We start from the raw sequence: 13,467 nt of genomic DNA, 5'->3' as shown, positions 1-13,467 counted from the left end.
GTTAATTCTGAGCTGTTGATGCACAGCAAGCAACTTTAAATTACATCCAAACACAGAACTACTGCGAAGCGATGAATCATTGCCAGTTCGATCTTCTGCGCGACCCCAGACCCCCTTTGACGTTTTAACCCATCTCTCGGAGCACAGCCATGCAGGCGGAGGTGACGGGTCACCTACCGTATCCATACTGTTGCTGCTGCGGGGCCACGTACTGGACCGAGGTGTCGGCGGGGAACACCATCGCCTCCTCGCGCACAATGGTGGCAGCTACACCGCCAGCCAGCCAGGCAGGCGAGAGAGAGAGGCAGGCAGGCAGAGACAGACAGATGGCAGTAGTTAGCAGAGGTGGCGAGACACGGTCAGCGTGTTAGTGAGAGGCGGAGAGAGGCAGTCCGTCACCGCGTGCAGTTATAGAACAGAGGTGAGCGTTATGACAGGCAGGCAGCGGGCACAGGAGCACAACAAAGAGTTCGGCAAAAAGAGGTATTCGAGACACGCATCCGCAGCTATCGTAATTACATATTTATGGTTGCTGTCAACAAGAAGCATGAATTCCTCGAAAAATGTTAGGTCTGAAATTCTGAAAAATGTCTTATCCGAAAAACAAGACAGACTAAAATTGTCTGAAAGTATGAAATAAAATTGAAGCCGCACTGAACTAAAATCGCCATCGTAGATTGTCACCAGCGCAGCGCAGAACAGGATCAACCTGCGTCAGAGAGTTTGCGGACCGACCACACACGTGTCTGACTCGACAGGTGTGGAGACATGCCCACGGTGGACACATCTGAACCTTTTCAATGTCTCTTCTGCCACAGGCTCCGATCCTTTACTTTACATCGTGACAAAACCATCCATCCTAAAAGTCACGGCTATTTTCGGCTGTCGCGTCCAGGGCGTCGTGTCATCCGAAGATGTCACCGTGATTAGTGGATCGTCCGTCCGCGGCTATACAGTTTCATAAAAACACCGCCATCACAACAAACAGTGCTGCGGGTAACGTATACGACATACGTGCAATTCACCTGTCACAATGTATGCAAGCGAGTGATGAACTTCCCGTCATTGTAAAAAGCTAAGAGACCGGAACGACAGGACGCTGATCCGTGTCGAGCCGGAACCGAGTGGAGGCTGTATTAAACGACGTTATGTAATATAGCAGCCAGCAAATAACTCGATCCACATTCCACAATGTCAATATGACTTGGAATTGCGAGCGTTATTGACAAAGTCCTTGTAACCAAGGCAATTTGACCGGGTAAAAAGATCGCCGATGAATCGCAGAGCAATATTTTCATTAGCGGGCGGAAGTTGGGGACAAACATGCGGAAAGTTACCAGACGGCAGACAAGCTTCTCAGTTTCCTCAATGGGCATCCGCTATCAGAGTTTCCAGGAAAATTGAGCATTTTCTCAATTACCAAAAGCTCGCCACAAAAATGTCAACATTTATCATAACAAGCATAATAAGTTTGTGTAGCTACTAGCTACCCGTATCTGCACCAAAACCCCTCCAATTTGCCCCGCTAGCCCATCGTTCGCATTCGCAAATCCACTCAACGCCGCACGGCCGATCCGACACGGACAGCTCTCATCACTCACCCCGCCCCTGCCCCAGCTGCCCCTCCTCTATCCCCCCCCCCACAGTCGTCATCAGTCGTCATCACCCGCTCTCCATGTCCGCACGGTATACACAGACATCAGTCTCAAACGCACCCGAAGGTCGAACGCACGGTACTCTGCACACACTGCCCAGTGTGGACAGGATCCTACGCAGCCGCAACGCTGCAGTCTCTGAGAAGCTACCCCCGGCCCAAATCGCGAGAACTAACCCCTCCAACTAGGTCACCGGGATACTCGGAGAGGGAGGTTGGACGCAGCTGGCACAACTGGCATGTGTCATTTCCGCCAGAGGTCGAACGAGCGTGGAGGAAATTGGAAATTCAGTAGACATTAGATCATGCTGTTAGTGATAAGTCGACTGCAAAGATGAATCATGACTAGGAGAGGAGGCAGAGCACAGTTATTAATTTGTACACTACAACTACCAACTCAGTGCGTTCAGTGCTACAGTGCATTCACTACACCACTACATTACCACACACAGAGGCCATTCCCTGCCATCCACGCCCCTCTGCGGGTCCCTGGCGAGCGCGAGGTCACTCACCAGGCGGCTGCGGGTGGTAGGGCGAGTGGGGCGCCACGCCGCCTCCCATCGCCTGGTTGTAGCTCGGTGGTGCGTCTGAGGGCGGCACGAAGCCCGGCGGCGGCGCCGTCGGCTTGTCCATGGTGACGGCGACTCGACTGGGCTAGAGGCACGGATTCGCCGGTCTACTCTCAGCTCCCTCCCTGCGGTCCTTCAAGTGCGCTGTCTGTAACACAGGAACACAGCGGTTCGTTCAGTCGAGTAACACAGAATCACAGCAGCTCACTCAGCCACGTAACACAGGAACACAGAGGCTCAGTCCGTCGTGTAACACAGGAACGCAGCAGTTCAGTCAGTTATGCACGGCAGGAACACAGCGGTTCGGTTCAGGCAGTCGAGTGGTCAAAGCAAACGGCGCCGATACGGAGTATACAGCGATAGCGCTGGGGAAGTGAAGCCATGCGGGCGACCGGCCACCCTAAAACCGATGTGGCAACTCGGGTTTCAACATGGACTATCGTCTATCGCCATCGCAATGCGACGAAAGATATCGCTTATCGAAAGGGCAGCATATCGAAGTAATCCCAGCTCTGCGCACTGCCGGCTACAGCAGCCTGTCACCTGAACGTTAACTTAGAACGGCGAGGCAAATGTGGGACATAAACGGTGAAGCATTTTATATGGTTGATAAAGACGAATCAAAGGAAAATTTGGCATGAAAATGAGATCCAGACGTTTCTTGACAAGTTACCGTGGCAGAAACGACCTAAACATTTCGGTGCACACCATCAACATACTTTCAGCACAGCTGTTTCGCAACGACTCGTCACCTGTACACGGTTGTACGCCATCTGTGCACTCAGCTGCACATTCTGTCAATCACGCCATATCGATATTAGATCCTGCACCAATTTCGGTGTCCGTGACGGCTGACATCACCAACGATTTATCAGGGGAATCACCATCGTGTTCGTCGTAAAAATGAGCCGATGCGGAGGAGCCAGCTATACGACAGAAGCACTGCGTAGCATTGTACCGTCGATATTTTCCCCATAGAACTGGTCGCAGTTTCGCCCGTCAAAGGCCAAATGCCTCCCCTTCACGTCTGCGAGGAAGACCACACTGCTCCTCGGCTACAAGGGGCCCAGTCAGTCCGGCCAAACAATGACTGTCGGCGGGCCGAGCACCCCAAGGCCGACCTAACACCAAGAGCTCTGTGGTCTCCAAGGCCGGCTGGAGCGGGTGCATTCGCCAGCACGTCCCCTTACCGCCGTGGTTCATTGATCGCCGCCGCCGCCGCTCTGGTACTTACTAAATGTACTAAATGTAGGTATACTTCAAAACGTTTTTAAGCAATCACTTGCAAGTACAGAATAGACGTATGTATAGCGCAGCCTAAAAGCTCCGAGACGCAAGCTCCTTCTATTCACAACTTGTCCTGCCCGCCGTTCCTAAAGCCTCAGGTACCGCTGGAATGAATGGACTGGTGAAGTCGGTATCCACAACAGACCGCGGCCGGCAACGACCTCGGCGCTATGTCGAGCCGTGCGTGCCATGACCAGTTCCCATCAGACTGCCGCTGGCGGTGCCGCAATCAGAGACAGCGGCGACGGTCCACCATTCCACAGAGTCCACCGCGCCGGGACGAGACTGGTCTCTGGACTAGGATGGATATCACAGTTTCGTCTGTGGAAGCCGGGGCCGCTTTCGTAACCAGCCAGTAAAGGCGGTAGCACGCAGACTCAGAGCCGCCGACACGGGTCACAGCTGTGCCAGGAGTGTCAACACAGGTGTCGGTGACAAAAAGGAACAGAGACGACACGTCACCGGCAGCTAAGCTCAACCGTGCGACCCAACCACGCCTGATCAGCCTCAGAGACCCTGATCAGGTCATGTAATGCAATGGGTTTAAATTGTTGCACTTTTAGCTTTCATAGGAAGCTATCCACAACTTCAAACAGGTTACAGATAAGGAAAGCATTCACACATTTCACTGTAGTGAAACATTTCATTAAAGACTGCTGAAAAAAAGAAAAAAGTTAATCTTTCAGACACCCGAAAACTAACAGAAACAGAGCTACCAGCAGTCTAAGGCCTCCTGTGCTGGCCAGTCCCGTGTCCCTTGGGATCGCCCGACCCCAGTCCGGCGGTTCGGTCCATCGCCCCCAGCCTGCACGGCGCTTTGGTCCAGCAATGCCGCCTGCACGGTGCCGCGTCTTCTATCATCGGTCGGCCGGCCGGGTCAGCCGCCGCGCCGCGGAGGACGACCATCGATCACGGTTGGGCTGACCCGTTGACGGAGCACCGGCGCCGGCAATCACCGTGATGGCCGGCCGATTGGTGTGTAGTGCGCGGCGCGGCGCCACGGCGCAGGGCACCCGCCCACGCCCCGCAGGAAGATGCAGTCTACGGCCGACTGAATCGGAGCGATTCTCACGGCCGTGCTATACGGCCGTGTATGAAAAGCCGGAGTCAATGCGAGCTCGGACCGGAGATGATCCTGTTCGCCCGGCGCGTCCGCAATCAGGCGCCGTCTATTGAACGGTCTCCAATGTGCTGCATTCAGCGGAGCCGGATCTGTTGGCTAGGATACAGCGCCGCGGGAGATGGGGCCAAGATGACCGACCCGGGACCAACTGCGGTAGGGTTACAGACTCGGGGAGTTCCCGCGCCTCCCCGCAGAGGGCAAATGACTCAAATAGTTCAACTCCGCCTCCCACCCGGTCAGCTAATGTCAAGATAAGTCCGTATCACCCAGTATCACCAACTGCATCGCCACGTTGTTGGTGGACCGAGTCGGTGAAAAAGGCTGAGCGTGACGTCGTCAGTGATTAGGTGTGACGTCATTAGAGACCGCCGGATACCCGACCCCACGGGCCCTGTGTGCGGTCGGACCGCACACAGCCTCGAAGCTCCGCCCACTGCGGCCCTACGTCAGCCTTCCGTCACCGCACACAGCGATCGCTGTGGCCGGTCGGGACTGGCCACAGCGGACCGTCCACCGCACGCAGCCGTGACGTCAGAACCGCATACCCATCCCCTACCCCCACGCTTGCTGGACGCACCGCACACACCGCACGCAGCAGTGTGCGGTGCCCGTGAACACCCCTCCGGCCAGATGGGCTCGGAGCGGATCGGACCGACAGATAAGATCACAGGCAGCCGCCGCCTAAAGCGGTCACCAAATGGCATGGCCATCGCCGCCTGAACCATACCGGAGATGCCTGAAATGCCGACCGAGCGTGGAACGACAAAAATGCTGCGTCTCTGGTACCCAAGGGCTTTAACAAGATTATATCAATCACACAGAGCGCTGGCTAGACGAATGTCTCCGTTACAAGCCCCAGGTCTTGAGCAGCTGAGGACGGAGCGGCGCGGCCGCCACACCCGTCATTTGGCCTCTGAGCCGCGCTGGGCGCCAGGTGGCTGCGGCACTCCCACACAGAAGCGCGCATTTACATTCCGGTCCACCCTGCCGGCCTTCTGAATGGAGCCGGGCCTGGCCGGGCGGTGCCGCCGACCAGAAGCGCTCTCAGGGCTCTCCACAGCTGGGCCGGGGGCACAGCTGGGGCGGACGGCGGCGGCCGGAGAAACGCAGCGGGTCACGGAGAGAGAGTCGGCACACTGCCGGTGGGTGGTCAGAACTCAGAGCGCGCTGGTGGAGGGCAGCACGGCACGACTACGGCGGCTCACCACTAACGGGCAGGGCTATGCAGTTCTGCACCGCCGCCCGTCCCGCCCGGACACATTCCACGCCCACGCACGGCGCAGTAGTAGTGCAAACCGGTATAAACAAACGACTGCACCCGTGACCTCGTGGGGCCCAGGCTTTCCAAGCAGCGTCCCATGCAAATATATGTGCTGGTAAATGCGCATTCGCGTCAGTTACACGATACCTGGCATAGAATGTGATGGACGTTCACTTCACGGGTCCAAAGTCATCCCACATCTGTTGACACAAACACCTCTGCATACCGTGGCATACAGAGACATCGACAGATTATGCCGACAGATTATGCTATGATCGACAGATTTCAGCAGCCTGACTTCAGCCAGTTCTGCCCAAACAGTTTCGGCCTGTTGGTACGACAGTCCTGGCGCCTGTGCCGGCCCCACAGCCGGCGGCGGGCCGGCCACCTGTGTCCTCGGCTGATGCGGAGCCGTGCCAGCCCCGCGGCGGCCATGGCACGGCCGTCTGCACCGCCCACAGCACAGCGGCGGCGGCGGGCGCTCCCGAAATAGTGCCGCCCGGCGTCCCCCGCCCGCTGATACTCCACCGCCGCAGTTCGTCCCGCCCTACTAACACAGCGGAGATAGACACACCGTCTGCCGCGGAACCCCGTGCCGCCTACCTCAGTTCTCCGGTCGCAGAAGCTCCGCTCGCCGTCCGTCCACCGAGCACAGTCCGTCCGTCCCCGATCATCCGCACGTCGCAGCTCCGACAAACAACTGCAGCCCGCCGCCGCGCCGGCGAGCGCCAAGGCCGGCCCGGACCTGACGTCACCCCTACCGGTGACGTAAGTGTGACGTCATACGACCACGACCGCTGCACTGCGGCGGGAGGGGGTGATTCAGCGACATACGGCTCAAACACGAAAAGTCGACGTGGCGATAGCTGTTTGGCGAAACACTTCTCGTCATCGCAACAAGACAGAGCATATTGTCCCCTCCAGGCCCTTCTGATTCATTCACAATCAGCGTCTCAACTATTTGACGGAACACCACAGGATTCGACACTCCAGCGCATCGTTGTTCAACAACCAGATCGATTCGCTCTGCGTCAAACATAATCCTTTGATCTCACGCAAAATAACAAGGCGGCCAGTCGGTGCCACAGACACTGATGAATTGGCCTACGGGCACGGGCGGGCTGCTGGCAGCAGGACGCGTACTACCGCGCGAATATTTGGCCAGCGCGTAATCCTGCCAGACTTGGCCCCTAGCCATCAGCTCAGCGGCCCGGGACATTGGCCCCAATCACCTCCATTCAGTCATGTTCCAAAAAAGAGGCCAAGGGAGGCACAAGAGAGCTCGCCGTACGAAGTACCTCGCCAGAAGCTGAAACGTTTCAGAGGCGAAATTAAACGACAGAAATGACCGCGAATAAATTTGTAATACCTAACCGTGGGAGTAAGGGAATATCATATAACCTGAGTTAATAAAATCATTACTGAAGTGTGCAGCGCGCAATGGAAGAAAAATGTGTGTTGGAGTATTACTGTAGCAATAAGAGCAAACAGCTAACAATTAAGAACACACAACACACTGAGCCGAATAGAGAGACAAATTGTGCGACGCCAGTCATTACCGCACATGGTGATGTGCACTCAGATCGTGAGATAGATAACTGGACAACACAACCCGTCTATGTCTCGACCCACTGCGGGATTTCCCGCTGATAAACGGGATGATAGTCTCTCCCAACACGCCTCTCAAACACTTCTGATGGCAGTGGCACCAATACCTGCCACCTGAGTCGTATGCATCGCAGCTTCTTACGTGTAAAAGGAAATGGACGATAATAAGCAACCACTTTTCAGTGCACAGAATGACAAAGCAAGGCAGCTACGAGGGAAAAATACACATAAACGACCAGTCGACATCGCGCATGAACTCTAGCCTGGCTCCCCAGTCCCCACAAAAGGCACAACAGTTTTTCTGGCCAATCGCATCTCAAAGAAACAATGCACCTCATCAACGCAGACCGACGCCTGGCAGTGCATAATGTGCTAGCTCACCACACTCTGGGATGTGTGTAGAGGGAGATCGAGATGTTGCAGCACACACTCAAAAGCAGAAGGTCCCAGATTTGATTGTTTGGGGATTGGGGGGGGGGGGTCAACTCCTTGAACTTTATACATGTTGACCAGTGTTCCCCTGCTAGCTTCATTGTGGGGAAATAAGCTGTTTGTTTTTGTTTTTTGTTGAATCGAATGACAGGCTGAAGTCTCATTACCCTGCAGCCAAAACATTTTCCTTGAGGAAATACTGCAGCTAAATTAAAGCACCCCAGTCAGCCTTTTCAAGTGGGGCCCACTTGGGCACAAAACTGGGGCCCATCTGCGCTGCCCACCACGGACCCAGGTGGTGGGCAGCCCATGTCATGGGATGGGCGTCCAACTGGGTCCCATCTGGATTTGGGCACCCCAGACAGGCCCATGTTGGGACCAGCTGAAGCCCTTATTGAGCCACATATGGGCTTTCATGGGCAGCCCAAGTGGGGCCCATATAGGACCCATCTGGGATATATCTGGGTCACACACGGACACGGACTTTTCCAGTTGGAGCTCACAGGACGCATGCAAATAAGCCCACATGGCTTTTAATTGGGATTAGGGGGTAGGGAGGGACCCACCTTATGTCGTCTACTATTTTCGCGTGAGTCCCAAAAAGCAATGTGGTCACACGTAAGAGAACTGCGTACTCTTTGTCTCTCACTAGACCCTTCCCCCAGAGATTCAAACTCAAGACCTATGGAACATAATGCGGGGACCCTAACCACTACACTTATCACTACCACTGCAGTCTGCAGGTAGGAAGCCGGCGACCGGTAGAGAATGGAAACATGGACATTTTAAGTGTATCTTTTGTGAAAAAGGAGAAGAGTTTGTAACAATAGGTGTAACAATTCGGTTTGGTATCGGTTTCGCGATTCGCGGTGGGTTGTCAGCTGATGCTATATTTGCTCGTGCCAGGAAGAAGATAGCAGGGTCCTCTCCCTGGCGACACTCGTCGAACCACTGATCGGCTTTGAACGCGGCCGTCGGCCCAGGACAGAGACATATGGCCCACAAATGGTCCCACAAGGCTCGGGTGGCTGAGCGCCGGCCGGCCGGAAGGGACAGGAAGAACGATAGACAGACAAAACACGCATCTAAACTCAGTCGAACAGCAAATCGGGAGACAAATCATATCCAAAGTCAAGATATCACAGCACAGCCGACATTTTGATAAAATGGGGAATTTGTGACAAATTTGTATGGAACAATAGGCATTCTGACACCAACAAAGTAATGATAGGCATGCATGCTGTAGTGTGCAGACACATTCTCTGTAACTTCAGATTGTCTCACTCTGAGTTGAAAGAATGGAAGCCCTGGCGGCTGGCTCCATTTGGCGAGGACAAGGGTGTTTGCCCCCGCCGTTTCATGCTCGAAATGCACTGAAGTCTAGCTCGTTAACTTAATGAACAAGTGTCATGGGCATCAAACTGGGTCCCAGATAGACTAAATGGGCTCACTTAGCCCATCTGGGACCAGAGGCGGATCCAGCTCAGAGTTTTTTTAGGGGAACCATATCAATTTATCGATTCTTTCCATGCCTCGTCCATAGGCGTAATGTTAAAATTATGCCGTTTGGGAGGGGCAAATGCCCATTTTGCCCCCCCCCCTGGATCCGCCACTGTCTGGGACCCAGTTGGACACCCAAGACATGCCCAGATGTAGCCCAGCCCACATTCGCCGAGATTCCCCAGTCCCCACAGCTAGCCCATGTAGGACCCATTTGGGATGGCTGGCTGGGTACACACATCACTTGTGGCCAGTCTGGGACTAGCTGGCATTCAAAGTTGTCTTTGCTGCAACCATGATAATCAATTTGAAAATCCAGCATCGTTGGACATTCCAATTTCCATTATTGTAAAACATCTCCGTATTTTTTTTAGTGGCCTTATATATTCTCAGCCTCGCGAGCCTCGCAAGGAGGAGGCTTTCCGACTCGTGAAGCGAGCCAGTGGCCACTTTTTAAAGCAGAATAGAGAAACCCACGCAAATGTTATTTTTCAAATAAGTGGAATTATTAGTGATATAGGCCAAAGCACCTTTATATTATATTACATGTCCGTGGGGAAAACCCTATAATTTACGTTACGAGGTTGGTATACATGAATGAAAGGACATAAAACTTATCAGCGGCATACGTGACGCATCCCTCAAAGCAAATAATGTGATTTAAGTCTTGGTGAAGCACTTTTAACGTTATCTTGAGAAGAAAATCCACACAAATGGCCGAAGAGTAAGGTCAATAATTGAAATAGGCCAGAAAATAGGCGCAATTCACCCTACCTTCCAATCCGTACACCCCTGACAATCGCCTAATGTTTGTCTACATCTGTCATACATAAACGTGTTCAAAACGTATATGTGACGTCATCAATAATTCCTAAATAAAAATGTTTTATTCTCTCATTTGTTGCCGTAAATAGAAAATTTCCATGCCCTGATTACATGCACATATAAGACTCAATGATATTTTTATCAAAATACTTTCAATCCACATTTCACGGATTTCGCAAATGTGCTTGCTAACGAGCTTTTTACTTTTTATCCAATCAATGAAAGCTTCACTCTTAGTACGTCATAGGTTCAAAGTCGGAATAGCAGTCTAAATGATATAGTATCTTTTCAGAATCCTTGTCCAGCGCCAGCGGGTGAGTATTGAAGCATCCAAGAGCGCAGCATCCAAGGGACGCAACATCCAAAACCTTAGCATCCAGCGATCAAAACGTCCAAATAACATCCAAAACCGACCCCTTAGGGATGATTCAGAGCATCCAAGAGCGAAACATCCAAAACTGCAACATCCAGGACCACAGCATCCAAAATCGTATCATCCAAATTGGCAGCAACCAAGGACGAGGAATTGTAGCATCCAAGAGTGAAACATCCAAGGGTGCAGCATCCAAAACCGTATCATCCAAAAAACATTTTTGGCACCGCAGCATCCAAGACCGTATCATCCAAAATAGTGTTATCTGTTGTACAAGCTGTAAACTATTAGTTCAATGGCTGTCCGATAGGTGGTGGCACGTACGGTTCCTAAGTGACAGAATTGTATGACATCACTGAGTCTCTATACAGTGGCATCCCTATAATGACCTTACATCCTCAAGACGGAGGTGCGTAGCTGCTGGTAGCGACATCGCTGCGATACCACTACAAACCTGACATATGACATGAAGACGCATTGCAGCGTATCCAAGCGCGGCACGTATGTAGGTAGGCTGAAGTGTCGATAATGGAGACCGATACCGAAAGTGGGTTTATTAATTGCCCTTTCAGTTTTCACACCAGAAGTGCCTAATAAGTCGTGTAGTGTCCAGGTCCACCATCCCCGTAACCAAGCCTCCGCAAGGATCTTCATCTCACCGTCAGATCGCGCTTATCATCGTCAGCTCCTCCCGTTCCTTCACAGTTAACCTTTTCCTGTCCTATGTGATATATATTCCATGTTCCAGAGGGCAAAAAATATAAAAATAGCCGTTTATACCAGGGGTGCGGAGCCGGAGCCGGAGCAGCCGGAGCCGGCATATTTTGCCCAGAGCCGGAGCCGGAGCCGTAAAACAATATAGCCCGGAGCCGGAACCGGAGCCGGGGCCGTCAAAAAAGGGGGCGACTCCGGCTCTTTTTTTAAGAGGAAAAATTATTGACCTAGTTCGGTTTGACAGTACAAGGCCATGTGGTATTCACTATTCAAATTAGCCTTTATGCAAATACAGAGGCAACGTGTACCAATCCAATTTCAATCGCCCTTTCTCTTCCACCCGTAGGTATTTAGTTAGGGGATGCATCGCATAGGGGATGTACTGAGAAGGAGCCGGAGCCGCCGGAGCCGGACCATTTTACTCGGAGCCGGAGCTGGACCGTCTGAAATTTCCACGACTCCGCATCCCTGGTTTATACGAAAAAAAAGTTTTAGGTAACAGATTTTGACTGAAGGGAGCCACGACATTACTTTTGCCAGCAACGTGTTCCCCTCGTCGAGTCGCGTCGAATGAAATTCGGACTTCTAAGGTCATTTGGAAAATTTGACCTCGGGTCAGGGCATGGCCTGACCGGAAAGGGTCATGCTGCATATCAGTCGATCCGTATCGCCGAGTTGAACACACCTGACATGTTTTTACCGCTCTAGCACGTCTGTCGTCTCTTATATCAATTCAAAAGAAATAGTTTTAAAAAACTGCTGGTGACCCTTCATGACCTGAGATAACCTCAGGGTCACACAAAGGGGTAACGGGTGCAATATTCGGGTGTGTCATGTTTTCCAATAAACCGATGTTTGAGAGTGTTTATAGATAGCATGGGCGTCGAAAGCGGGGGGACGGGGGACGCCCCCCCCCCCGCCGGCAGTCGAGGAATCCGGGGGGGGACGTCCCCTAAAAAAATCGGCCATAAAGAATTTCAAAAGTGACTATTTGCAACGGTCATTCAATATGGAGTCATGTAAACAGAAATAAACCAGTATAACGCCTTTTGGGGCGAGTAACGGAGTGAGCGAGAGGGTGAGCCTTGCACGCGCGAAATTTCGAGGGGGTACCTCCAACTGACTTGTGCACGGCACCCTACTAACTGGTCTCTAGCGATGTGCCAAATTTGAGCACAATCGGCCCAGCCGTTCTCGAGATCTGGAAGCGGCACCCTGCACGTGCGCACGTGCAAAATGGGTCCCAACTGACTTGTGCACGGCACCCTACTAACTGGTCCCTAACCGTGTACCAAATATGAGCGCCATCGGTCCAGCCGTTCTCGAGATCTGGAAACGACCCCTGCACGTGCGCACGTGCAGCAGCACCCCAACTCTGGCACACGGATATGCAGTGCCTAAAGGGTGCCTACCTACATGCCAACTTTCAGCGCAATCGGCCAAGTAGTTACCGAGATATTGCAACAATTACAAAAGTGACACCTCTTCGTTTTGCACGTGGCACGTGCATAAGGGGTCACCCACATGCATCGGGAATAGTCCAATACTTGGTAGAAGGAATGAAGCTACCCTACAAAAATTACCGCATGTAAATCGGTCAAGTGGTTGCTGAGATATAAGCCTCGCAAAAGCGTCCGCACGGCCGGCCGGCCGGCCGGCCGCTCATACTTAGAAATTTCCGTTATTCTACGTAAGACTCCGCTCGCTTCGCTCGCTCCGTAACCATTTTTAAAAGAATACCTACTGATGCTGGTCAGTTCGACGGTACAACTGAGAACTCAGACACTTTAGCGGCTCAGGTACAGCCCACCGCTAAAGTAATGTAGGGTTTTAGTGTTTTACCAATCTCAACGGTTGGCTTTGACTGGCGATTGTTTAATGCGGAGTGATCGAAAAGAAGATGTCAATAGCTAAAGTTGCAGCTGCAAGGGTGACGATACATATACCTAAGCTACATTAAAAGTTTCATTGTAGTCTGGCTAATCGTTCCTAAGCTTCATAAGCAGAACATATCCATGGCTGAAACCCCACATTACTTCTGCTGTGGACTGTACACCCACCAAAGGCTGAAGTTCGGTCCTCTGGGTGGGGTGACAGCTGCATAAGCCACACATTCGAATA

General features: G+C 52.6%; 1 protein-coding gene across 8 annotated transcripts in view; it reads right to left on the bottom strand.

The window, feature by feature from the left end:
- The window catches only part of LOC122390858 (LITAF domain-containing protein-like), a 34,240-nt gene that overhangs the window by 2,041 nt on the left and 18,732 nt on the right, over window positions 1–13,467 (bottom strand). Inside the window, exons 1-4 of one of the 8 annotated variants that reach the window (XM_043384245.1) lie at window positions 10,464–10,556; window positions 6,498–6,651; window positions 2,167–2,371; window positions 178–267 (exon numbers count right to left, since the gene is read on the bottom strand). In XM_043384245.1, the coding sequence (XP_043240180.1) occupies window positions 178–267; window positions 2,167–2,287 (211 nt within the window). In that variant the 5' untranslated portion in view covers window positions 2,288–2,371; window positions 6,498–6,651; window positions 10,464–10,556. Of the gene's footprint in view, window positions 1–177; window positions 268–2,166; window positions 2,372–6,497; window positions 6,697–10,208; window positions 10,274–10,463; window positions 10,557–13,467 lie in introns of those variants that run through there. The other 7 variants (XM_043384244.1, XM_043384246.1, XM_043384247.1 and 4 more) reach the window with 7 other exon arrangements.

The sequence above is a fragment of the Amphibalanus amphitrite genome, unplaced genomic scaffold (assembly GCF_019059575.1).
Source record: "Amphibalanus amphitrite isolate SeventyFive unplaced genomic scaffold, NRLGWU_Aamphi_draft 000412F_arrow, whole genome shotgun sequence".
Lineage (NCBI taxonomy): Eukaryota > Metazoa > Arthropoda > Thecostraca > Balanomorpha > Balanidae > Amphibalanus > Amphibalanus amphitrite.
Note: the sequence above shows the minus strand (reverse complement) of the source record. Positions and strands in the feature narration are given on the sequence as shown.